Source organism: Bos indicus, chromosome X (assembly GCF_029378745.1).
Source record: "Bos indicus isolate NIAB-ARS_2022 breed Sahiwal x Tharparkar chromosome X, NIAB-ARS_B.indTharparkar_mat_pri_1.0, whole genome shotgun sequence".
Classification (NCBI taxonomy): Eukaryota; Metazoa; Chordata; class Mammalia; order Artiodactyla; family Bovidae; genus Bos; species Bos indicus.
Window position 1 is genome coordinate 67,005,791 of NC_091789.1, and position 26,795 is coordinate 67,032,585.

Sequence of the window (26,795 nt, forward strand, 5' to 3'; positions counted from 1 at the left end):
ACAATTTGTGATGTACTGAATCACAAAATGTAAGGACTGGAAAGGCCTTAAATAAATCATTTAGTCCAACTCTTTCAGTGGACAGAGGGGGAAACTGAGGTCCAGAGAGGGGAAGTATTCTGCCAAATATTACAGAGTGAGTTAGAAGCAGTGCCAGGGTAGAACCTAAGAGCCATTTTCAGGTTCTTTCTACTACTATTAAATAAAATGCACTGATTTGTAGTGATGTTCAGATTCCCAACCTATTACTTACAGAAAGTTCCAGATAGAGAACTTTGGCACATGGTTTAATGTGACTTTTCCATTTTGGTACCTAATACTGGACTATGAGCCATTAATGGAAACAGTGTATGCAAATGGATCATTTCCACCATTGCCACAACCAGGAAGAATATCTGTCAGTATACACCAAACACACACAAATAATGTTCACCTCCCTGCCCCTACCCAGTTAACCTAATATACTCCCACATCCACTGGATGCCTGTCCTACAGTTGGTATTTCTCAATCCAGGGAAGACAGATGGCTAAGAGCACAGGATTTGGATCCCAACAGAGTTTGGAGACCTTTCCTACTGCTTACTAGCTGTGTAACCTTGCTCAAGTTACTTCATCTGCATAAGCCTATTTTGTTTCCGAGGTCACAAATGAATTACTAAAATACTGGGCTCTTCTCAGTGTTGAATTACAAACAGTCTCATATCTACCTCCCAATGAGAATGGTTGACCCTGTTAGTGATTTTACTTATGGGATATCCACTTAATCTTTGCACTAAATTGCATAAAATTTGTGGTGAAACTGGGACAAATCACCAGGAGCAATTAACTTTTAACTGGCATTCCTGATGCTAAAGCACATTCCCTCCCACACATACTCCAATTATCATTACTGTTCATTTATCTGTCGCTATAAGAGATCCTTACTATGACGGATTTTTACCGCTACAAAACCATTCCAAACACTTGCTCACACATACCCAATAACCCAGATGTTCACCAGAGCCCTCAAACCTATTCAAGTTGAAGGTTGTTGCTCAGCCCCATCAGTGCCTCTGGTATACCCACATTCTTCCAATTTCACATATCTGTCAGTATAAATAATTACTGAATACTAAAGTGGGCAAACTACTACTTGTGGACAGAATAATTCACATGGTTTTCATGATGACAACTGGAAAGTTGCTACCCTACATAACCCTTACGTCTGAGAGTTCAAAGCACTCATGCAATCAGACGCATGGGAGCTGTTTATAAACTTACGTGGGGGGAGTCTGTCTCCATTTTTCCTACTGTGGATCTTTAGTTTCCTCAAAGGTTAAATGGTCTATGTACTCTCCTTCCACTTTGAGTAAGAGCTATTATAAATTGGGTTGACCAAAAAGTTCATTTGAGTTTTTAAAAACATCTTACAGAAAAGCCTGAATGAACTTTTTGGCCAACCCGAGTTAAAATATGGCAGCCTGGGGTCTGTTAGGGCTTATGTCTCAGGCAGAAAAGAGGGGTTGAAATTTCATGTTCTCTAATCCAGTCCTCAAATTTTAAGGAGAAAATGACCATACTAACGTTCATCCTCATTGCCAGGATGTGTAAACCCAAGGCCTGGTAGGTGTTCTCTTTTAAAGACTGAACGCCCAGCTGTGAAGTGGGCTTCCTCCCCTCAGCTCCCTGGGTCCTACCAGCAACCTAGACCTCTCTCTCAAACAGAATAGCCACTGACCTCTCTCCCACCTGTAGACCAAAAGGCCTCCCCATGCCCTGGACAGAACATGGCCTCCCAGGGGCCTCATGGAAGGGGTGACCACAAGGTGCCTGGAAGGAGGCTCCAGAGTTGGATAAGCCCAGGATGGCAGTGACCATGGCCACGACTGTGGGCTCTGTCAGAGATAAATGGAGAAGAGGCAGCTGCCTTTCACATTTCCCAGACTGGAAAAGGAAGCAGATTTCTATGCACCGTGCTGTTGGGAAAACTGAGGCAGTCCGACCCTGGCAGGTTTGCAAACACGAAGCAAGGTTTGGGCAGTTGTAAAAGAAGAGAAAGCCCTCCAGCCAACGAACTCCATCTGGATCTCAGCATCCGCCCACCATGAAAAAGCAGGACAGTACTAATGCTTGTGTGAATTTCCCCCTGAGAGAAGGGGACTGAGGAACGACGGGTGTGGGAGAGAGCTGGGGGAATGTCAGAGGAAGCAAACCTACACTCAAGATAGAGTAACTGTAATAATGGTAATAAGGGTGTCAGCTGGATGAGCGGCACTCTCCCCAGCTCCTTCCACTGACATATTAACCAGAACAACAAGGCGCATGCAAACAACAGAATCACATGATCCCATGGAAGCCCCGACCTGCCTCCCTGCCCCTTCCCTCCCTTTGTCCTTCTCCTTCCTAAGACAACCTGGGCCTCCGGTTCTCTTGGAAAAGGAGACCTGACAGACACATGGGACAGAGGCCAGGGACCAAAATCAGCATCTCCCTGAAGCCAGGGAAGATCCCCACCCAGAGACAGCTTGTGAGGACACAAATGGAAAGCAATCAAGCTGACACTGCAACTTATACCCTGCCCCCTCGCTGACCAGAACCCCCACTCTTCCCAGACACATGTCACCCCAACCCCCCATCCCAGCCCCCCAATGCACGCAAGATAGTCCTAGCCTACACGTACGCAAGCTCCCCCATACACCCTCTCACCAGATCAGGTGCCAACAGCCTGGAACCCAATTTATTCTCCCCACAGAAACTGCCTTTCTCAGGCTCTGTGATGGTCACTCTCTGAAGTCTGGAGAGGGCTGCAAATTCCTGATTGTTTCTCTTGCACAACCAACTCTGCTCTGAGCTACAGAGTTAGGTCACCCTTAGATTCCACTAAACAAGGATTTCAAGAAACCTCAGATCTGGGCACGATATCAACAACTGAAAGGAGGTGGCTGCTTTACAAACAGAAAGGATTTGATTTTTAAAAGCAGTTGATAAATGCATAAACCCCGGCTGCAGAAAAGGCTCAGCACTTAGACAAAGATTCAACAAACTTTTAATTCTTCAGATGGCTTGGCCTTGTCTCCCATCTGGAGTTCAGGGCATTCAGGATATTTATTTTTTAAGTGGGGAGGAGGGGATAGGGAAAATAAAGTAATAAAAAAGACTGTTTATAACACTGTGTTCATCTTAACAGCAAATCTCTAGCATTTCACAGCACCTCTGAAGAAGAAAATGGCACCCCACTCCAGTACTCTTGCCTGGAAAAATCCCATGGATGGAGGAGCCTGGTGGGCTACAGTCCATGGGGTCACAAAGAGTCGGACACAACTGAACGTCTTCACTTCACTTCTGAAGGTCAACAAAGGTTTTTTTGGACAACAATTTGCTCAAAGAGCTTGCTCTGCATCTTGATCTGTAATTTGTGGATTAAGAACTAAGTATTTTGTCTTCTAATTGTTTGGTACTAGCAGCAGTTACTTGGAAAGGTACTCAAAAACTGTCTAGCTAGTTGGTTTAAAAGAAATAAAGGAGGAAAAACGTGCCTCCACCTAAAATGGTACACTTATGGAAAGCCATTCAAGGTCCTCCCTTTGGCAGGCATTCATCAACATGTGCCACACCCTCACCCCAGGCTCTGCAAAAATTTTATTGCCAGTTTGTCTGCTGCAGACCCAAAACTCACAAAGAGCATCTTCTGATTAGGATTGTTTTAGGCTTGACTTTTCATTGAGCATGGGCTTTCCAGGTAGCTCAGTGGTAAGGAATCTGCCTGCAATGCAGGAGGTACAGGTTCGATTCCTGGGTAAGGGAGATCCTCTGGAGAAGGAAATGACAACCCCCCAGTATTCTTGGCTGGAGAATTCCATGGACAGAGGAGCCTGGAGGGCTACAGTCCATGGGACTGCAAAGAGCTCGACACAACTGAGCATGCAGGCACATTCATTGAGCATATCAAGCACCCTATTTCTCTCCCATAGAGGGGGGAAAAAAAAACATCATTTCTCTCCCATAGAGAAAAAAAACAAAGCTATTTCCACAAACCTGTGTGTTAAAATACTGCTCAAGAGACGATAATCAGTGTGGGCTCTACTGCTTTGGGAAGCAGAGCAAGAGACCCATAGATAACATAGGAGGGAGGAGAAAATTCAAATCTCTTATGGTTAAATATATGCAACTAAGTTTCTCTGGTGGTTTAATCAGTATGGAAAGAAAAAAAAAAACAAAACAAAACAAAAAACCTCTTTGGGCTCCTTAGTATTTATTTAGGCAGATCAAAGGGCTTTTCCATCTAGCTTCAAACACTGTGGGAGTCATTTCAGATCGCAAACAATACTCCTGAATGAGTTCTGAAAATAGCTTTCCTGGGAAGGCGGGCCATGTGCTAAGCGGGGCTTGGATTCTGCTCCACACCCCAGCCAACACATTCCCCTCCCACAAGGCAATACACACACATCCCATCCACATACAGGAGGGAGTCCCCCCAGACTCTTCCATGCTGATGAGAAGAGAAAAACAAACCCCCCCAGCTTCACTGACATGTTGCTGGCTTGCATGGGTCTGCACTAAGCTAAGCAGTCCAATGGACCAACCCCTCCCCGGGTCTTTTACTGGGCAGATGGGAATCGGATTCTTGCTCATTTAAACCGGAAGGGCCCTGTCCCTTACCCCATTTCCTGTTCCAAGCCACTTATCAGAAGTTAGGCTCCTGCCCTTTGAAAGCTGCACAGCAGAGGTTGAAAAGGGTTAGGAAATCAACCTGAGTTAAGGAAAAAAAAAAATCCTAAACTAGCAAAGTTAGGAGTGGAGCCCAAAGTGAATTGCCTCTGGCTAAAAAACAGGACCTGAAGGTGAAAAAAGTAAAATACCAGGAAATGCCAGGTGCATTCTCCTACCTTCACCCTACTCCACCCCTTGACTGCCTTCTTTCTCTCCTGAGTCACCCACTATACTTCAAGCCAAGAGACTCTTTCCCAAATGAGTAAGAGGGGACAGGAGACAAAAAGTTAGACATCAAAGAGATCATAGGCCTGGTCTGGGGGCTGCCTATGGAAAAAAGCCACCCATAATTACCCATGGTAATCAGGCAGGAATACCACATATAACTTTCATCGTTTTTGTCCAACCCTGAAACCTTCCCTCTGTCCCATACGCTGAAATACTCCTGACTGGAGACATGGCCCCAATAGGAACAATGAACAGAATCAAGGAATCATAAGGTCTAGTTGATACAGCAATAAGTCAACAGGCCTCTGAATAATTCAGAACTATATTTAGGGATTAATGAATATTCAAAACAGTCCTCCTAAACTAATGGCAAGTTGTACAGAAGCCATGGGAATATTTTTTTCTTCTGCATTTTAGCATTTGACCAAAACTTCTATACAATATGAGGTGAATTTAACTTAGATGTTTAAAAACATCACGGGCAACTACTAAACTCACTACATAAGAAAGATTAAGCAGCCCAGACTTCGTGAACTGCAAGCAAGTACAAGGCTAGTCACATGCTGAACCTGTACATATAGAGTTCTCCCAACAATAATATCCAGATGTTTGTTTAGTGTCTGAGCGAATCATGGTAATTCTGCAGAAAGATTTGTTTGCAGAAATTAGTGAAAAGAATTTTTTGGAAGAGAATAAATGAAAGTGATAGGATATTCCAGACTCAAGTGCAAGATAATTTACTTGCCCTCAAAGGAAGGCTTAATAACACACAAGAAAAGGAACACTGACTCTTCCTTCAATCTCCCAGGAGACTGGACAGTGAAATGCTACTGAAATCAAGACTTGTGCTCCCGTTCAGCCACTAGGCAGTTGAGGCCATGCTCAACCTATAAAGTCAAGGATATGTTAATTACAGGACTAATGATGTCTGAAGAAGGGTACAAGTTCAGGTTGGCAGGACATTTACTAAGCCGAGGGCCAGCCATGCATTGCAGAGTTTGTTACACCAAATGCCTGCCCATTACTTCCCTTAAGGTTCCCGACACACAGCAGAAGCTGGTTGGGGATGAGGTCAGGGAATGACAGAAAGGGAACTGTCTTACCTGGCTGCTCCATACTCAGGGGGATGCTGATACCTCATCAGTTGCCCCTCTGTTCTCCCTGGCTGGTTCAGACGATGCTCACTATAGTAGTGCCCTGGCTCTTGGGGCTTGCACACTATGGATTGGGGTGGCATGCCCTTGAAGGGATACTCTGGTGGGGGGCCTCGATGTTCCATGCCCTTCAGGCTATGCTGGCTGGGAGGTGGCCCTTGGGCCTTGTAGAAATCACTGGAACTTGTGGGATTCTTGTACAGGTCATTGGGTTGTGGTGGGGAGAGAGGAGCGCTGGTAACAGGTGGATGGGCCTTAACTCCGCTGGTAGCCAGTGACATCTGCATGAGTCGTTCACTCAGGGAGCGAACATGTCCTTGCTTAAGATCTCTGAGTCCTTCATCCTGGTGCATCTTTCCAGGATTGAGCCGCTGAACTGATGGGCGTCCCTCAGTCCTCATCTTCTGGTTGGTCACGCCAGTGACATAGAAGGCAGCTCCGACACTGGCATGCTGTTGGCCCCGAAAATACTGGGACTGGACCTTGGCTTCCTCATAGGTCGGGAGTTCTTCATTATTCTGCATCCGAGGAGACAGCTGTTTCTCCATGATGATGTTTTCTGACTGGATTTCCTGCCCCTGAGGTTCCTGTCGGGCAGCATGAGCCACAAGCTGTTGGTGGTGGTCTTGAGGACTCAACACATCATTCTGAGGGCCTGGGTTCCCACTGCCACTGGGGAAAGGAGGGCCGTTCCCTGTGGCTTGCTGGTGTATGGCAAGCAGGTTGCGATTCTCATTGGGATTGCCATAGCGAAGCTGCTCTTGTAGCAGACGCTGCAACACCGTGGTTCCTCCACTTGGCTGTTCATCAGAATTTCTCATCTCTATTGCTGGTGGTGCCTTGTGAAGAGAGAGAGAAATTGGGCACCTGGGCTGCCCTTGACCTGGGAAGGGGAAACAGGAAGCTTAACACCCAGTTGATGGATAAATCAGTCCTCTAAAGGGGGAGAAAATGAGTATTGGGGGCGGGGTGAGGATTTCTCTGCAGAGATCAAGTAGAGAACTGAATCTAGACTTAATCAGTTAATTGTTGACCACTTCTGGCTCTAGCATTGACATGAGGAGGAACTTGGAGGCATACTAGCCCTCCGTTTTCTCTTTTACTTTTAGCCTGGGTTAAGTATTCACTCTTAACTCCTAAAAGGACTGGGGAAACCTGAAGCAGTCAAGTGAGGTTGTCAGAGAGTGCAATTTTCCTAGGCACTTATCAAGTTCATCTCTCTGTATTCTATCAAAATGAAAAATTCAACTCTTAAGGTTGTGGCAGTGGGGGCAGGAAATTACCCCATAGGCAGGATCTGTAAAACAGTTCAGCATGTGGGGGGAGCTACAAAATGTCAAATGATAACTAAGATAAATAAAAAGTGATGAGAGAGCTTGGTTGTACCAGATAGAAATGATCTCTGCTTGATGCAAATCTTTTTCTCTGACCTCATAAAACTCTGAAACATATCTTTTTTTTTTTTTTAATCCTTTTTGTATTGTCCATTTTGGATGCTCCTTGGCTTAATAAGAGAAGAGCTTGGGATAACTGTTATTGACAAAGTTTCTCTTTCAGCCATCCAGGAATAGTCATTGAGCATTTGTTGTTGTTGTTGGGTACGAGGAGTTTAAAGGGGAAGCCCTCTTTCATTTGAAGTGTGCCTCTGATAGTAGTATAGTATCCACAAATTCATTAGAAACTCATTAAATCTTTGGACAGAATCTGTCTGTCATGTTAAGTCCTGCAATTTGATACTAAGCTTCAGTAGTGAAAATTTTCACCTCAAGGATCTTAAGTAGTGTTGGAGAATGGACATGATGTCACACCAAGTCACAGTTAGGTCAACCTAATCAGCCTCAGATTCCTAGAGGAGAACTTTGGACTCCTGGCTTCCAGGTCCTGATTTCTATGATATGAAATAGTTTCCAGTGTCTCTGGAAACATGATCCCCTTTGCCTTCAGTCTTACAGGGACTGTCCCAGAAGATGTGTGTGGTAGCTGGAGAAAGGTCGTCACCCTTCCTTTTCTACTTTTCTGATTACTGCTACCTGGTTTCTAATTGTTCTATTGAGCAGTTTGACTCCACAGTTAACCTTCCAGAGGCCCCCTTTAAATCCCATTCATCAGATTCTTGGGGAAGCATATACCAAGGGGCTGAGAAACCTGCCCTTAAGTCCCCTTTCCCTCCCTGCCAATGACCCTCAGGGATTCCTGTATTTCAACTGTCAGACTGAGATTTTCTATTAGGCTGACAAGTATAACAAATCTCTCTTGGTGCCTTAAACTGGAAAGATGATTACCAAATTACTTCTCCTCTGTCAAAAGAAAAATAGAAATGGGAGTGTGTATGGTTAAAACACCACCACTCAGAAACCCCTCCTGCAAGGCAGGGAGATCCAGACAGTGAGCTGCCCCAGACTCTAAAGAGCACACCACCCTCTCCCACCCCACAGCCACCCGACCCCGGACACACACAGGTTCACACACACACACCGGCACCCATGCACAGTGATGGTCCATACCTATTTCTGCTTTCTTTTAGGCTTAAAGCCTTGCTCAGGATAGGGAATTCTTGCTTATGAGCAGCTCCAGAAACCGCAACAGTAGATTCCCTCTGCCCTAACACTCAGGTTCAGGGTAATCGTCGCCAAGAGTCCAACCACTGGTCACTCTGAAATGGTCAGGAGGGGGAGGGGGAGAAACAAAAATGTCGTTTCTATTTTGCCACCAATGGCCAACAGTTAACCAAACCAGTTCTTCCAAGGGGATGACTTCTCCTCCCGTTTTTTTTTTTTTTTTTTTTGCCTTTTATGTGAATGGCAGAGTCCGTTTCCACAAGGACAAAAGGCAATCTCACTCTGGTGGCTGTATTCAGGAGGCCAGCCAGTCTCGTGGAGATAGAAATGTGCAAGATGGCTCTGTCATAGCCTCACAGCCCTCAGGAGCTGTTGCTCCCATTCTGAGTTGGAATGGTAGTTTAATCACTAAGTCATGTCTGACTCTTGCGACACCATGGACTGTAGCCCATCAGGCTTCTCTATCCATAAGATTTTCCAGGCAAGAATACTGGAGTGGGTTGCCATTTCCTTCTCCAGGGGATCTTCCCAACCCAGGTCTCCTGTATTGCAGGCAGATTCTTTACCAGCTGAGCTACCACAGAGTTGGAATGGTAGGTGATGACAAAAGCTGTAACTACCATCACCTTGAGAGTGCGACCTTTAAACTGCTATCAATAGCAGGGTAAGTGAGTGAGGCTCACTGGCCCACATCCCAGAAGGGAAAGCAGTCATCAGAAGGTAGATTTTAGTAAAAAAAAAAGAACGCTTGGTGAAGCTCCTGATTAACGGCTACAGCCTCAGAGGGCCAGAAGAAAATCCCAACTTCTTGTCAACCAAGCCATTAAGTATTTATTGCATCCTGGCTATTCCAGATATTTGCCAGCCTCACGCTAGACACAATGAGGGATAGAAATGACACACAATATATAGTTCCTGCCCTCACAGAGCTTACAATCTGATCAACAGTCCATCCATTCTTACTAGAGTAGCAAAAGTGATGGCCCTTCTCCACACAGCAGCAACTCTTCTCTGAGAAGATGGCTCCACTTGCTTTCTCAGTGCTTCCACTGCCCCAGTATCTCCACGCAAGGAAACTACTAGACTCACATTATAGAGACTAGATGCAAATGCCCACCAGATATGGATTTGAGATAGTCCTCACTTTGAATGACTCCTTTGACCCTCAGCAAAAAGCCCTGCAGTTCCAACCAAAATGGTTATGAAACTGAGGGGTTGAGGTGAGAGGCACATGATCTACATTCCTATTTTCTGCCCTGGACTAGCCATGACTCACTCATATCACTTAAAGGAAAGCCTTTAATCTGCACCAGGGACGCCATTTGAGGAGCAAAGCAATGCAAAGGAAGCACACCCGCGTCCCCGTGCTTTGGGAGCATGTCCAAAACATCCAAGTTAGAAAAAAAATCTACAAAACTGCACGGTGATTAATTTAACATTATTTCCTTGCAATGTTGCCAAAAATAAAGTGAACAGATACAGAGTGAACAAACACGGATATTTGTCTTTCCATCTTGTCTCGGTCCAATATATAATGACAATCAAAAAGCAAAATCATCTCCAGTATGCAAGATAATTGTTTTAGGCTGTCTCCCCTAATTTCAAAAGCAGAGGAACAACTTCTAATTGGAATCAAAGCTGGGCTGCTAACAGAGCTATGGTAAATAACTGCTGTGTTTCTATTGCCCAATTTTGAACAAAATGGTTTTTTTTTTTTTAAATGAAACACACAGAAAACAGGGTTTTAAACTTGAGCCCCTGGTGAGAAACCACCATGACTCTTTTCCAGGACTACTTAGATTCTTCATGCTGATTTTGACTGGCTTGCTCCTAATACCCAGTTCCTCACCAAGAAAACTTATCCAACATCTTGCTCTCTTCCTTCAATTTTGTCCCCTCTCCTCCATATCCTTTTCAAAACCCAAATCACTTTGTGTCAACCAGACTGACTGTCCCTTCCCAGGACACCGCCCCCTGGCCTTTTTGTTTCTGTTTAAAAGAGGAAAAGAAATCAGTCTAAGAAAAAAGCTTTACTGATTCCTTTCCAGTTTACCGGTTTTTTTCTCCTACAATACTTACGTTCATCTACATGTTCAGAGTCACATAAGAACGAAAACACTACTCCATTTTTTTATTAGAGAAAAATAAAATGCAAGTCTTGTCTCATGCACAAGAACTAAAATAGTGTGAACTCTGCAAACTTTTATCTGGCCACAGCTTTAATCATGCCACTTCCAGGGGTCTGACATCATCTTCAATCAATAAAATAACCTGTTTCTCCTGTACAAACAGACTGTCCCTGAGGATATTTGATAGGGGAGGAAAGGATTTCTGTGGTTCTCTCTTTAAAAATGCAATTTGAATCTATATATTCAACTCTTTTGTGACAACAACAGGGCAGCAAGGCCAAGCTAAGTTCTCACTGCATTTGCAGTCATCGGCCACTCCCAGTGTACCTGAGAGGGTGAGCCAAAATGAAACAACCAAGGTGTTTCCCAAGCTAAGTCCCAGAGAATCAACATGGCCAGGACACACCAAATTCCAACCCTTCACGTAAATTTTGAAATCTGCCTATAAGATCTTCTTTCTATCCCTTCTACCTCCTCCTCCGATTCTGCCCTCACCCCTCACTCTACCAACCAGGATGAAGAATCTGAGTCTAGGGAACCTGTTTCTCTGCTAAATCTTGGTCAACTTGTTTCATACCATTTTACTTCCAGCTAAATGGAAGGAAGCCAGTTCAAAGTTTTCCCTATATCTGTGTGCATGTATTTGTGCATAACACACGCACAGACACACAACTTCCCACATAAAGATGCCAAACAGGCCATTGAATTCTCTCATGTCCTCTCACGTTGGTCCATATTGTGGCCTGAAGTGTCCTAGAGAACGCCTTTCCCAAGAGTCTTGAAATGCAAGCTACTAATTTGCTTCCTTTGGGAGGTAAGAAACAATGGTCCCTTTGCAGGTTATCCCTAAAACTTTCAGTGGGTAATGGGCAGGCAGTATAAATATCATGATTACGAGCCTGGGTCCAGAATCACACTGCCCAAATCCAAATCCTGGATCTATGGTTTACTAACTGACCTCACCCATGTCTCTCAGTCTCCCCAAGTCTCAATTTCATCATCTGCAAAATAGGGCTAACGGTGTTCATACCTCATATGGTTGTTATAAAGATTAAGGGAAGTAGTCTATGTAAAGTGCTAAGCTCAGAGCCCAGTACATTGTAAAGGCTCAATAAAAGTTAGCTATTACTATTACTATTTCAAAGTGGTCTTTTTCTAGCATAGTACAGTTATTTTATGAAGAAAGTTTTTTTTTTAAACCTTTTATTTGCAACTCAAATCTTCTATGCCCCCATCCTTAAATAAGTGAAGGCCAGAACTAGAAAGACTCTTGGAAGACCATCTGGTAGTCTAACCCTCTCTTTCTAAAGATGAAGATGTCAGAGCTTAAAAGTGATCAGAGCCAGGGCCAGAATGCAGGTTTTATTATTCCTAGGGTAACAGCACTTCCACTACAATATATGGGCTTCCCAGGTGGCACTAGTGGTAAAGAACCCGCCTGCCAATGTAGGAGACATAAGAGAGGTTTGATCCCTGGGTCAGGAAGATCCCCTGGAGAAGGAAATGGCAACCCACTCCAGGATTCTTGCCCGGAGAATCCCTTGGACAGAGGAGCCTGGCGGGCTATAGTCCATAGGGTCACAAAGAGTTGGACATGACTGAAGCGACTTAGCATGCACATTCGCACTACAATATATTATGTAGTATATTAGCTTGTACATTGAAGATGCTTAATAAATATTCATTAAGTTGAATTGACTCTGATTTTAAGAGATTATAAATCTGGCTTAATGCTACCATCAATTTTCCAATTCCCCTGGAAGTAAAATGTTAATGGGAGGAGGGAAAATTCAAAGACATAAGAGGGATATGTTTAGCCAGAGGTATGGCAAAAGGACCCGGCAAAACCTCTCCTCTTTAGGCCATGATATGCAGGTAGGTTGGAGAGTAATAGGAACCTCCACTGATCAATATTTCCAGGCCTCTGTTCCAGATCTTGTCAACATCATACCAACTTGGCACTTACTATGGTTCAAGTCTAGCACTAGTTTAAGAACAGGTTATGAGTTGGTCCCACCTCTTTGCTCCTATCTCTACTTCTATCTAGATTAGGTTGGAAAATTATTTTAAGAATCACAGCAGGTCCTTGGCATTTCCAAATCTTAGGATCAGTGTCAGTTATCTGTTTCTCAAATGGTAACTCAAGGCATGGTCAATTTGGTAGCAGTTTTACTCTTCTGGATTCTAAAACAATCAACTTGAATAAGGTAATAGTCAACAAAGGTGATTAACCCTAAAGAGTACATGAGCAGTGAAACACTAACAAGGAGAATCCTGATGCTACCATCCTCCACTCCCCTCCACAAACACTCATTCCAAGGGAGGAATAGATCACACCATCACATCCCATTTCTTCTTGCCTCAGAAAAAGTATAAGCAGTCCATGGAATCAGATTGAGCATAAACTGAGAAAAGGTTAAGAATATACCTGAAACTTGCCAGCTTTACCAATCTTCTGTTTTCAGTGGCATACTACCCATTTTTATTTTACAAGTATAATAATATAAGTACAATATGCAAATACTGATAACAAAGAGAAAAAAAAAACCACTCATAATCCCAACACCTCAGCCCAAGCATTGTTAGCATTATAAAATATTATCTGTAGTTTATTTCTATGTGGTTTTGTATTTTTCACAAAGCAATGAAATATTAACATACATATCATTTTGGCTCCTCCATTTCACTTAATCATAAGCACTTTTTCTATGTTGTGACGTAGACTTCTTAACAAACAATTCAATGTCCATTAAATGAATGCATCAAGATTCCCTAATCTATTCTCCAATTATTAAAAGATTTAAATTGCTTTTTCACTTTCTGCTAATCTAAATAATGTGACAAGATCATCTTTCTGATTTAGCCTTTTTTCAATATTTTGGATTGTTCCCTAATAATAGAGTCCCAGAAGTAAAATTAATGGGTCAAGGAACATGAATGTTTTCAGACAACTCACTAAAAAAAATAAATAAAACTAACAAAACACCAAAGCCCCATGAAATCTCTCCTTTATTTAATGAAAAGTTCTTCTGCTCCCATTTTTCCACCAGGGCAGAGCAGGACTCCTGGGAGGGAAAGAAGCCAGTGTAGTATCCTAGTGGCTTGTGAAATGGCAGAGTGGAATGTAGGTTCCCCTGTGAATCCAGCTTGTACGCACTTGCCCCAAATTGCCACTCAGCCAAGAAGCTAATTAGTAAAAGCATCAGGTGGGTGAGAACAGGTTCATGGCCTGTAATGGCTTATATCATGTTTCATTTTTGCCCTTGGAAAGATCTGACAGCTCAAAAACATTCAGTTCCAGTGACCCAACATGGTACATTCTGAGAAATAAATCTGGTAATTTTCAGAACCAATCTTCAATATATTTTAAAGGCTATTTTTCTATATAGAAATAAGTGCACATGACCAATGAGCCTGTGTGTACCTCTATTTTCAACCACAGTTAAAGAGGCGCATTTAAGGTCAGTCTTGTTTAATATTATATGACTAAGTGGCACCTGTCTTACATGGTCAATGTGTTATAGACAGAGGTTTATTTGCAGATTCAACCATAAAAGTCATCCAGTCTTAAGACAGAGGAGGCAGCAGGGCAGAGATGCCCCTGGCTTAGCAAAAGCAGACACAACAAGCATTTCTTTCTGGGCTGCTCAGTCAGAGCTTTCAGAAGATGGCAGTTGCTCTTTCCATCTTCTCCTTGAAGAATTTTCCCAATCCATCTCCATCTTCCCCTTGCCCCCCAATTCTGCTAAATGTGGAAAATTAATTCTCTCTTCTCAGTCTCCCCACTGGACTTTGGACACATCTCTATTACAATACTTATCGCACCATATTTTCCACAAACATTTATTAAGCACTTACTATAGCCAGTTTCCCTCCTGGCTCAGCTGGTAAAGAATCTACCTGCAATGCGGGAGACCTGGGTTTGAGCCCTGGGTTGGGAAGATCCCTTGGAGAAGGGAAGAGTTACCCACTCCAGTATTACGGCCTGGGGAATTCCATGGACTGTATAGTCCATGGAGTCGCAAAGAGTGGGACACGACTGAGCAACTTCACTTTCTTTCACTTTACTATAGCCAGGCACTGAATAGGCCCTGCTGCTGCTAAGTCACGTCAGTCGTTTCCGACTCTGTGCAACCCCATAGAAGGCAGCCCACCAGGCTCCCGTCCCTGGGATTCTCCAGGCAAGAATAATGGAGTGGGTTGCCATTTCCTTCTCCAGTACATGAAAGTGAAAAGTGTAAGTGAAGTTGCTCAGTTGTGTCCGACTCTTTGTGACTCCACGGACTGCAGCCTACAAGGCTCCTCCGTCCATGGGATTTCCCAGGCAAGAGTACTGGAGTGAGTTGCCATTGCCTTCTCCAGAACAGGCCCTAGAATGGATTAAAAAAAAAAAAAAAAGAAAGTAATACAGAGTCTAGTCCTCAAGGAGTTCCCAGACAAGCAGAGGGGGCACAATTCAACGGGAAACCAGAGATATGAGCAAATAGCTCAGGCAATGCAGAGGATGCTGCAAAAATAAAAACTCTGGGCCACCTGAGCAAAACTTCCTACAGGGAAAAATCCCATGAGCTGAGTAGGAGAGGTGGAATCTGATAACCAATGTTGGGGAAGTTGAAAAGGGAGGAGTCAAAGATAGGTTGAGATATATCTTTCAGAGTCATTAGCATATGGTAAAATCTAAGGTCAAAGAGTGGGCTGGATCATACAGAATAGAAGCAGAACAGAACAAGGATGAAGCTAACGATAGACTCCTCAAAAAAGTGATCATTAAAGAGTCAGGTGCTTTGCAAATGTGGGAGTGAGAGAGAAATTCCCTTATGTACTGAATGGCTTTTCCCCCACATACCTTTAATCGAGACCTTGTAGTACACTGCTCCAGGGTCAGAAGTCCCCACTTGCAATGCAGAGAGAAGAAAGTTCATTTTTATTCTTTTATGTTTCTAAGTATCCAGGTTGAAGTGAAGTGAAAATGTTACCCTCAGTCATGTCTGACTCTTTGCGACCCCATGGACTGTATCCCACCAGGCTCCTCTGTCCATGGAATTCTCCAGCCAAGAATACTAGAGTGGGTAGCCATTCCCTACTCCACGGATCTTCCCAACCCAGAGATGGAACCCGGGTCACCTGCACTGCAGATTCTTTATCACCTGAGCCATCAGGGAAGCCCCAATAGAAATCATTATGATAGGCTAAGCCAGAAATGGAAATTGTGATCTTAGAGGGCATGGGCTGAGTGCATGATTTCCTCTGTATACTTCCCATCCCAACACCTAAAACATTAGGTGCTTAATAACTGCCTATTGAGTAAATAACTTTCCAAACACTCTGCTAGAGGCAACAGAAAGAGAAGAAAATGAATGAAAGACACAGAATAGCAATAACAATAATACTCTTACCTTAAGTTTCTCAGCCTTTCTTCTAAGGAGACAGAAGCTTTCACTTCTGTTATCTTATTCGTCCTTCTCCGCAGCTCTGTGAGGAAATAAAGCCTGATGTAATTAATTCCATTTTATTAACAGGAGAAGCTTAAGTCCAGGACAGATAATTTTTGATAATTAATTTGACCAAGGTTCCACTCTGACTTACTCGTGGGGCCAGGATCAGAACCCAGGTCTTGTGACTTCCTGCCCCGTGCTGTGTGACTAGACACAAACTTCTACAGAACTGACTCTCTGATTAAGACAACAGTTCCCAGGAAAAATTCATCAGGAAAGCAAATTCCTCTGGGACTTCAACAGTCTCTTGAGCAAGCCAGTGCACTGCACCTATAAGAAAATATCTAAGACGTTTCCCCATACCAACACTGCAATGGCTCAATGCAATCATTCACAGTGGTGCTCTGCTAACATAATCAGGAGCTCTCCGTTCTGTTGAACCTCTTTTGAAGGGAGCTCCATTTGCCTTCAGTCTGTTTTTTCTGAGTGGGGCTCAGGTGCTGACTACACGTGTGGCATCCAGCAGGTGCATGGACAGAAGCCAGCATTTCGTATCTTCATACCAAAGGGCCTGAGTAACTCCCCAAAGGCAGCCGCTTCTCCCTCTGATTTACAAGCCCCAGGAACCTGTCTTCACCGAGTTGCTACTGAAAAACAAAATCTAGACCCTGATTTCTCAGGAAGGGCTAAGGTGGAATCAATTAAACTACAAATCAGATAACCCAGCCAATGTCCCCACTTACTCTCCGAAACTGGTGCAGGCACAGGTCACAGGCATACAGCATCAGGGAATATATGTACAGAATGACTGTCCCCTACTAGTTACGAAGGAAAGGAGGACCACAGCAGATCCATATTACATATTTATTTAACTACAGGACACTTATTCTATTGCAAATGGCCTTCAACCCTCAGAAGCAAGGATTCATTTCCCTAAATAAGATGGAGTACAGTAGAAAGAACATACTAGAAATTCTGCGCTCCAATTCCCATCATAACCGCTCTACTTCAGGCTGCCATGGGAGAACCAGTTAGCATACTCACAAAAAGTACTAGGTCGGAAAAATCATCACAGTGTCCTAATGGAAGCCAAGCTGAGAGCCTGAGGCAGACAAAATGTTCTAGGGAGTAAGGGGGGCGGTCATCAAATTTTCTTAGCTCCAACATTTTTTTTTCCTAAGAAAGCAGTTTGCCTCCACCAAACACACACACACACACACACACACACACACACACACACACACGGCAAAGAGAAACTAATTGTAGGAGAAAAGAACACAAATGTTACCTTAATAAAATGGTTTATTGTCATTTGTCGTATTTCTCCAATTCATATGGGAAACTCAAACTAATAAGCTTTGGTTTACAGCCCATGATCCACAAAGTAAAACTGGCTACTAAACTAAAATGTGATCACTGTATATAAACAGAGTGAAAGAAAAATCTGAACTGAAAACCTAAATGTAATAAAGAGGAAATTCGATTTCTTCAAAATAGGCAATCTAAATAATTTTCCCCATCTGTGATTTTTATCTTACTTTGCTATCACATGGAAAAGAATGTCATTAATTCAATGCAAATCCATGCCCCTTGAAAACAACCGAAATGAGTAAGTGATGTACTAATTAGCTTCCTAATGGGGAAGGTTTTAATTGAACCATTCTATAACAACCTTCATCAAAGTTTCCAGGGCAACTTCATAAAAGGATGTCAAACCTGGCCCATATTTTTATCCCCTTAAAAATAATTCTCAGTGCACAGAAACACAGAAAGCTTATTTCTCTTCAATGCTGTTAACACTCAGGCCACTACATTTTCTGATGTCAGCAATCTCCTTCCCACAAATATTCCAAGTATGCACCACCGTCATTCTCCTTTCAATTATGTGGTTTCTCTGCTCCTTTACTGATTGAGTCCAGGCCTCTCGGATAATGAGAAGCATGTGCAGGGAAAATATGCTCTTAAAAAACACATACATCAGTTTCATCTGCATTATGGGGGGGAGCAGTCATTTGTCCATATCAAAAGGATCAAAATTTGAAGCATGCTACAGGATATATAAAGGGAAAAAATAAAGATCAGCATCAATGCCTAAGGTTGGGAGGCAGTTATTGTGATCTGAAGCAACATCAATAAGGATAAAGAGGACTCCCCCAATCCACCCTTTCTAACTTGGCCACATTTATATTTAATGTTATCTTAATGTTGCTTTGGGGGGTATTTAAGTTCTGACATACACATGGAAATGAGCCACGAATTGTGCAGCAAGCATAAATATTCCATCATTAATAAAAACCAGCTGTGTATAAAACACTACAATGGCTGGGTTTCAGTTACTGGCTATCATCAGTATGTGTCACAAGCAAATATTACTCAAAACTTTCTCCCTTAAAACACACACACACACATCCACACACAGAGATACATGCAGAAATTTTCTTTACTCTTTTTAATTTTTTGTAAGAACTTTGAAGAACTCAATGATCTCCATGGCACATTCCAACTAATGTCTCTTTTTGAAGCTATTTTTCACCACCCCGGCGGATGCTGGAGTCCTCTGATTAGAACATCAGCTTATCATATAAATGACAGTGTTGTAATTTTTTTTTATAAAAGAGGACCAATAATACAAATGTTGGGACAATCAATTATAGTCAGTATGGCAATTGAGGCACCAAAGGGCTCTGGATGTTATGAAAGAGAAAAAGCTCATTAAAAGTGAACACCTGCTCAGGACCCTATAATAAGCCTGCTCGGCCATCATGCAGACACCTTTCATCCAATGACCTCAAAGCATGTGCCCAATATGAAGCATGCCTAAACACCTCTGTGAAATATTAATATCCTTGCTTCCCAGAAGGGTAACTGAAGCTCAGACCAGCTAATTCATTTACCCTTGGTCACATGGCAAGTCAAAGGGTTGGGCAGAGAAACCCAGAGCCTGGCTTCAAGTCATGCAGTCTAATGATATTTCATGAGTTGGGGCAATAGTGAAAGTGAATTAACAAATGTCAAGGGCAGCCTACAGAGTTGTTTTTTTAAGCAGATCTTCAAAAATCACCTTAGGAGATGTTAGCAGATATATCCATCTGCATTTTCCCCATGAACACATATCATTAAAAAAGTTCCTATATTTGACTTGGTACTTTCTGAGTACTAAAACCCCATACTTCACTTTCCTATTCTGGTTAAATGAAATTTAATCTAATTTATGAAGAGCCTATCAAAGGAAAATTGAAGGACCATGTAACTGAACTGTCACTGTATAGTAAAGCCTCAAACGAAGAACCTCTTATGTGTGGGTCATTCTGCTTACTACCTATGTCTTTTATTTAATTATCTAAAGCCCTTAGTTTCCTTACTATTATTTATTCTAGTTTAATATTGTTTTCAAAACTATTAAAAAATTTGTGTTCTCTTGCTTTTTCTTTCTTGTTTGGGAGATTTCATAGTATACCCATATTTGTACTCTCCTGAAGGTATATCATGATACAGTGATTTAAGAATCATTGCTAATGATTTAGACAAAGTAAACAGTGAATTCTAGTTTTCCTTTTGCTTAAAAAGAATGGGAGAAGGGTACTAGGAGGTCAAGGGAGTACACTTAAAAGCCTTACTAGATACAAGAACACCCTAAATTACAGAAATGGATTAGGGATTACTTATTAAATCTGTTAGTTTCTCCTGGCATTTGATTCCTCACATATACTCAGATTCTGACTTCATTCCTCCACATGGGTTTACAAAGCTAAGTCTTGCTGCTGCTGCTGCTGCTGCTAAGTCACTTCAGTCGTGTCCGACTCTGTGCGACCCCATAGGCAGCAGCCCACCAGGCTCCCCTGTCCCTGGGATTCTCCAGGCAAGAATACTGGAGTGGGTTGCCATTTCCTTCTCCAATGCATGAAGGTGAAAAGTGAAAGTGAAGTCGCTCAGTCCTGTCTGACTCTGAGCGACCCCATGGACTTCAGCCTACTAGGCTCCTCCATCCATGGGATTTTCCAGGCAAGAGTACTGGAGTGGGGTGCCATCACCTTCTCTGAAGCTAAGTCTTAGGTGGGCTCTTTTTCAAAATTTAAAAGCAACAGTGTACATTTCTAGGACTCTCATTCTGTAAAACTCGATTAGTACAGAAACAAGGACTTGAAAGAAACTACAAAAAATTAAAGCAGGTGATCTGTTAGAATGATGGGATTCTTGATGAAGTTTTGGGTAGGGTCTTAGCTTTTTAATTTGATATGTTGCTAAAATACAAAATACAATGCATTTATATCAATATATTGATTATTGATATATCCTTAGAGTGTTTTTCTTAATATATCCATGTGACTATATGATTGTATTTCTAACAACTGCTGCACCTCATTTAGTAGGAATCATTCACATTCACATCAGAAATCGAGGCCTAAGTAGAGAACCCTAAACTTTTGATAACTGGTTCTCAAAATCATCCTGTCTGATCCCCCACAATTTACAGAGAAGGAAACTTGCTAAGGGTGGCAAACTTAAGAGTTGGGCTCGGAACCAAGCCCCACTCACCAACAGGCTCACAAGGAAAACTTATTGTGCATTTTTTTATTTAAGATGGCATCAGTTGCTATTATTTTTGTCAGCCTTACTAGATACATGAACAGACTACCAGAAAAAAAATTTCCGAATCCTTGGGTTATTCAAATACAACAACTGGAATTTAAATCTTCTACCTATATGGAATAGAGGCCCATTTAGACTTCTCAAAATCCATGAAATCTGATATTGTTTCAGAAAGTCATACTAGCTTTCTTCTATGAGTGGATGTACGGTGAGGCTAAACGTGGCCAGCATTATTACAAGCCAGGATGATTTAGACAATTAACTCCATCCCATGTAACAAAAAGATTTCCAAGACCAAATAATGGCCTCACTTATTCAAGCAATAATCATTACAACAAAATTCTAAAACCTTTATGCAATAAATGTGTTTTTGAGCAGTCTCAGTTAGAGTGAATTTTTACATATCAAGTCATAGTTCAAAGGCACTAACTAGGAAAGCTAGTTCTTTCAAAGAAAACTGTAGTGGATTCTTTTACAAAACAAATGACCTCCTATTTTCCTTCTTTATCCTTTTTTCTTTCCTAGTTCAGATTTCGTGTATGGAAGGGAAGACAGCACTCCTTTCTCTGTTTTAAAAGGGGTCAGAAACCCACCATGGAGAAGAGTAATGCCATATGGGCAGCTTGTTTAATGCCCCCCTTAGTTCCTGGGACCAAATTCTAACCTTTGACTTAGGGGTGGGACCCTAGATTTTGGACCAAAGTCCACAAAAGGAAGCAAAGAACGAAGAAGTAAGCAAGACTAAAGACAACACGTCATAGCAAACCAGCAACAAAAATTCCTGGGGACAGGAAATCAATAGAGCACAATTCTAAACAAATTGGTTTAGTCCCAAGCTAATTAACTTGTCAAGCAGATCTCCAAACCCCCTGAATCCATGGGGGAAAGAGGTGATGTAATAGGAGATTTGGGAACATTTACCCATTTACCATCCTAAAAGGCTCAGCTACGACCACACACACCTCTCTCCACTCCTTTCAGTGGGTTTAAGCTGGGCTTAATGGGTGCAAAGGACAATTTCTTCCAGACAGCCCCTAAGAATAAACTGTTCTCATGCATTCCAAATGCTCAGTCTCCATGGAAGAGGCTACCTGGTCACAAACATTTCTCAAGAGGGACTATATCGTCAATACCTCCTCATTGGTAACACCCCCAGCCCAACAAAACAAAACAATTTCTAGCCATCCTGAGAACTTTGGGGCACTTTGGTGGGGAGAAAGGAAAAGAAACCTTAAGAAGGGAGTAGGAGAGTGTGAGAAACAACTCTTGTCTCCAAAATGGAAAAAAGGCCTTAAAAAAGCTGATCAAAGGAAGAAAAGGGGGATGGGGGAGAAGGGCTGCTTAATTACAAAGACACCCTTTTAAAGAAGGCACAGGCCCTGGGAGAGGGCTCTTAGGAGAGGCACAGAAGCAGATGTACCCACTTAGAATGCTGGCACTCAATGGAACCTCAAGGTCATAGCATCCATCCCTCTGCTTTCTGAATAGACTGTTCCTAAGGCATTCTAGAAAGAGACTGATTCGGTCTTTACAAAACTTCATAAAAAGCAACTCCACAAAACGCCTTGGTAATACATTAGTCTAATAAATCCTACTTCATAAACCAGAAATGAGATTTCAATTTCCAAATCCAAAACAGTATTGAATGTGAATTTTTAAATTCCCTAAAATCTTTTACATAGGTAAACAGATCCGCAACTTTCAAGCAAAAGTTACTTTACATATAAGCATGGTTAGAGATTTACTTCATATCTAGACTATGAAGTAAGAAAAAGTGCTTTCAATTTTACAGAGCCACAGACTTTTCCAAAGAAAGAAGTATCTTAAAATGAAGTATGATGTAGTGCCAGAAAGTGTCTGTAAATGACACTGGATAAACCCATACAGAATAGCTGGAACCTGAGTTATCATCTGTAAATAGATGCAACTACTCTACAACCACCTGGCTATTAAAATGTCCCAGGCCAGTTATAAAATGTAGTTTCGTCAGGCCAACTTTTCCTTCTCAGTTGATCTGAAATATGATAGCCTTTAAAATTGTCACCCTGTAGCATTCCTTCTCTCCTTCCTGCTTTCTTTTCCCCCACTGAAATCAACTAATGAAATCAGGTAAAAATATAAGAAAATAATTTGTTCCCCAATAAGCAATATGTTGCAGACATCTTGGTAATTGGTCTTTGAACACCACCATTCTTATAAGTTTGCCATGCTTGCTAGATTGGAGGTTAGGTGGGAGATGGGTGAAGATTTATCTAGCATCCAAAATGGTATTTCAAACTATTCTTAGCTACTAAATGAGGGTGCTGAAAGGTCTAACTCAGAAAGCTTCACAAAGGCTGTTCTGAGAAAGGACTTTTCACAAAGCTTAGTTCAAGGAGACTTAAATACCCTTAGCCCCACATTATGGAAGATTATGGTGACTAATTATCTTCCTCTCTGAATGGGAGAAGAGGGTTATATTTTTTAAAGCTTTAATCTGCCTCCCAACTTCCACTCTTCATGGGGGTGGGGGAGGACAAGGAAGAGGAAGTAAAACTAAATCAGATACTCCAAGGTGTCAGAAAATCCCTTCTAAAATACATGTCAGAGATTGGAAATGCCATTTCTCACAAACTGTCCTTTCCTCTCTCATTTAATCGTATTTAGTCCTTTGCTGCAAATTACTATTATATTATTACTAGCAGCAATTAACCAGGGATTGCTCAGTCTACAAACACTGTCACTTTGTCTCTCAATTTTCTTCTCTTCATTGGCTTACCCTGATAAAGCCATTCTGCTGCTGAAGCATCTGTGTACAGCGACCCAGCCTTGGGACCCTCAAGACACCTGCATGATCAGGCAAAACTAATTACTAACATCCATAACGCAAATAAGGAGCAACCCTTTCTTCATGACCACACACACACCTATACCTAAAAGAACCTATACCTAAAAGAGTATAGCACTGTAGATTACTCCTCCAGGCTAAGATTTCAAGAATTTACAGCCCCGGGGAAGAGGAGTGTGAGCTCCCACCTCAACCCCAAGCATTTAGGAAAAATGTATCTAGCAATCTGAGATAAACCCAGACATTCCAGATGATCTAAACGTAGACTTCAAGTTCCCTCTGCTCTTTAGTTCCTTTTGTGCTTAATTACCTAGAGACCTACAAGGACCCCAGGAGGCAAGAAAGTAAAAGTGCCATCAAATAGTGGTACCCATTCGCATCTCCGTAGGACGGGGAAAAGAGCGCACACTCTTTAACCTATTTAACTTACTGCACATCCCGGAAAACTTGTGGCCAGCTGCAAAGAAAGTAGAACACAGGCATCCCCACGCAAATCTAGATCGACTCACTCACGCTGAGGTTATGATCAAGTTCATGCCACCATGGATTCCTGCCCCAATTCCCCGCGAAAAGTAACCACGCGTCTCCTACCCCTGAAGGAAACGAAGACAAGGTGACGACTCTGCTGGCGCAAGTGGCTTCGGTCCCGGGCCAGAGGCCAGGGGTAGGCAGGAGGGAAGCCCCAGCTCCCGGCTGCTCCCCTCCTCACCGCTCCGTCCGGTCTCTCCTTGGTGGCAGTGGACAGGCAGGATACCGGGCCGGAGGGTGGAGCAGCGGATGGTCGGAGGCGAGACAGACTGGAGGTGGGGGTGGAGGGGGCGCTGAAAACTAAGAGAAGATGAGGCGAAAGGGAGCGGAGATGGAGGAATAAATCAGGGGGTCTACCAGCTTAGGCAGCTAGAAAGCTCCTCGGAAGGAAGGGGCGTGACTGCGATGAAGGCAGCTCCTAGGCAAAGGAGCTGGGAGCTAGGGGAGGGGGACGAACGGGTGGCTTTTCTTCTTGCGGTGAGCGGCTAGGACCGCCCAGGAGCCGGGGGGTGGGGCGGGGAGCGGGGTGGACTAGGCAGTGGGGCGGAGAAGAGGGCGGGGAAAGAAGTGGGGGAGTCGGCCAGGACCCCGGGCGGGGGGGGGGGGGGCGGAAGAGGGGCGGGGGGGGCGGAAGAGGGGCGGGGCTAGGGGCGGGGAAGTTCAAACAATTGAACGCCCGGGTCCGATAGCTCCGACGAAAGCGGGGACGCTCACTCTGGAAGCCCACGAACGTGGCACGGTTCGGTTATAGTAGCCCCGAGTCTACGCAAGGACGGGCTGGGAGGAAGGAAAGACTTGTGCAAAGACTCCAAAAATAGTGTGCGGCAACAGCGGAGCGGAGTCGCGTGGGAGAGCTAGTGCCACTCCCCGCCCCATAGCGGGGGGAAGAAAAACAAATAACAGAAATGCTGAAAAGCAGCTTCTCGAGAAGCTTGCTTAAAATAATTCAGGAAGGAGCAGCGATCCTTAGTTTTCCTTCCCCTCTTGCTTCCTATGACCAGGAGGCCCCCACCCAGGTCACAGCTCCGCGAGACACCCTCCTTTCTTCCTCCACTCCCCCTAGCCACCCCTTTCCTCCCCCGCGCCACCCTGCGTTCCCGCCCCTCTCCCGGCGGCAGGCCGCGCTGGCAACAGGGGTGCCGTGGGCGGGGCTCTTCCGAGTCTCCGCCTCTTGGGCGGGCTGAGAGGGCGGGTCTGGGCGGGGCCGGCCTAGAGGAGTAAATTCCGCCCACGAGTCTTTGACGGCTACCGGTTGGCGAATCCTGGCCCAAGGTTCTCTTATGATTGGTCACGTGCGTCGTCGCTCGGATTCTTTGGTCCCACCCGCCCTCAAAATTAATAAAACTAAACAAGAGGCTATTGTCCTGCTCTCGGTTCTCTCACAGCTACTGCCGAGAAAAGAAAGATGAGACGCTTGGTTTTTCCGTCTCCTAAGAGAGTACGACAGGGTGTCGGCTGGATCCGGTACACCTTCCCGGCCCTCCGGGAATAGGTAACTTTTCTTCCCCCTTAATTCATTAGGCCCAAGGGGGGAAAAAAAGTATGAGAAGTGTCAATGTGGTGGTCACATTTCCCGGCTGCGAAAAAATTGGTATTGCTTGAAAAACACAGCCTGGTTGAGAACAGCTTCCTGGGACACTGAAAATCAACCATTTTAAGCCGGGAAACGAAAGCACAAAGAAATAGCAGGAAAGATGGAATTCGGAACTAAAGGAAGAACTCCTTCAGACTCAAGCACTCATTAGCTAGTTGTGCGACGACTTCGGTTAAATTCCTTAATTTCTCTGAGCCTTTATTTTCCTATCTGTAAATAAAGGCTATGAGACATGTCCTGTTAACCTAATGGCACTGGTATATGAAATATAAAACGAATTGTGTGTGAAAACTGTAAATCACAAGGCACTCCACACGTGTATATGTTCCTACTTGTTTCTGTCACACGTGGAGATTCTCCACATGTGTTTGGGAATCAAATATTCAGCTCATAATGCTTTAAGCATTTATAGCCAAGGTTTTTAGGTTTTGTGGCTTTATTTTTTTTTCTTTTTCTTCCTTTAAATTTATTTTTAATGGTAAAATTGCTTTACAATGTTTTGTTGGTTTCTGCCATACAACAATGCAGATCAGCCATAAGTATACATATATCACCTCCCTGTGGCTTTATTTTTTTTGAAAGTCAGCTCTTTTCCTACAGTTTTCAGGGTGGATATTAAAGTGACTCCCTGCAGTTAGCATAACAAACTACTACTTAATCTAACCAGGGTAGGTGAGATTTCTTTTTTAAACAGTTCTGCAGTGGCGCCACGACCTAAAGTCTATTGTGGTGCTGGTACTAAAAGAGGAAATCATACTGTGTATCTCTGAAGAGCACTTAAGAAAACAAATGTGGGGGAACATTTACCATGGAAACCACCATTCTCTACAGATCCATATTTCCTAGAAAATACTACAAGGAGGGAGTTGGTCTAAATGTAAGGCCTTGACAATGCAGAGCTATTACAAAGAACTCATGCCAATGAGAAAATGACACCCAATGCAAGCCTGCCTAATGGGAACCTTCTGAGGTGCCATGGACCAACATACAAGAGAAAGTGTGCTCCAAGGAAATACCATCTCACCATGAACAGGGTCCCAGGCTGTAACCAGCTGCAGAAAAA

At 43.3% G+C, this 26,795-nt stretch overlaps 1 protein-coding gene across 5 annotated transcripts in view; it reads right to left on the reverse strand.

Annotated features, from left to right (window-relative positions):
* AMOT (angiomotin) overlaps nucleotides 1–24,635 on the reverse strand; it is a 68,453-nt gene extending 43,818 nt beyond the window's left edge. Inside the window, exons 1-5 of one of the 5 annotated variants that reach the window (XM_019955735.2) lie at nucleotides 24,202–24,634; nucleotides 16,155–16,230; nucleotides 15,605–15,652; nucleotides 8,576–8,724; nucleotides 6,021–6,954 (exon numbers count right to left, since the gene is read on the reverse strand). In XM_019955735.2, the coding sequence (XP_019811294.1) occupies nucleotides 6,021–6,892 (872 nt within the window). In that variant the 5' untranslated portion in view covers nucleotides 6,893–6,954; nucleotides 8,576–8,724; nucleotides 15,605–15,652; nucleotides 16,155–16,230; nucleotides 24,202–24,634. Of the gene's footprint in view, nucleotides 1–6,020; nucleotides 6,955–8,575; nucleotides 8,725–15,604; nucleotides 15,653–16,154; nucleotides 16,231–24,040; nucleotides 24,179–24,201 lie in introns of those variants that run through there. The other 4 variants (XM_070784247.1, XM_019955734.2, XM_019955738.2 and 1 more) reach the window with 4 other exon arrangements.
* Between the last annotated feature and the right edge of the window lie 2,160 nt (nucleotides 24,636–26,795).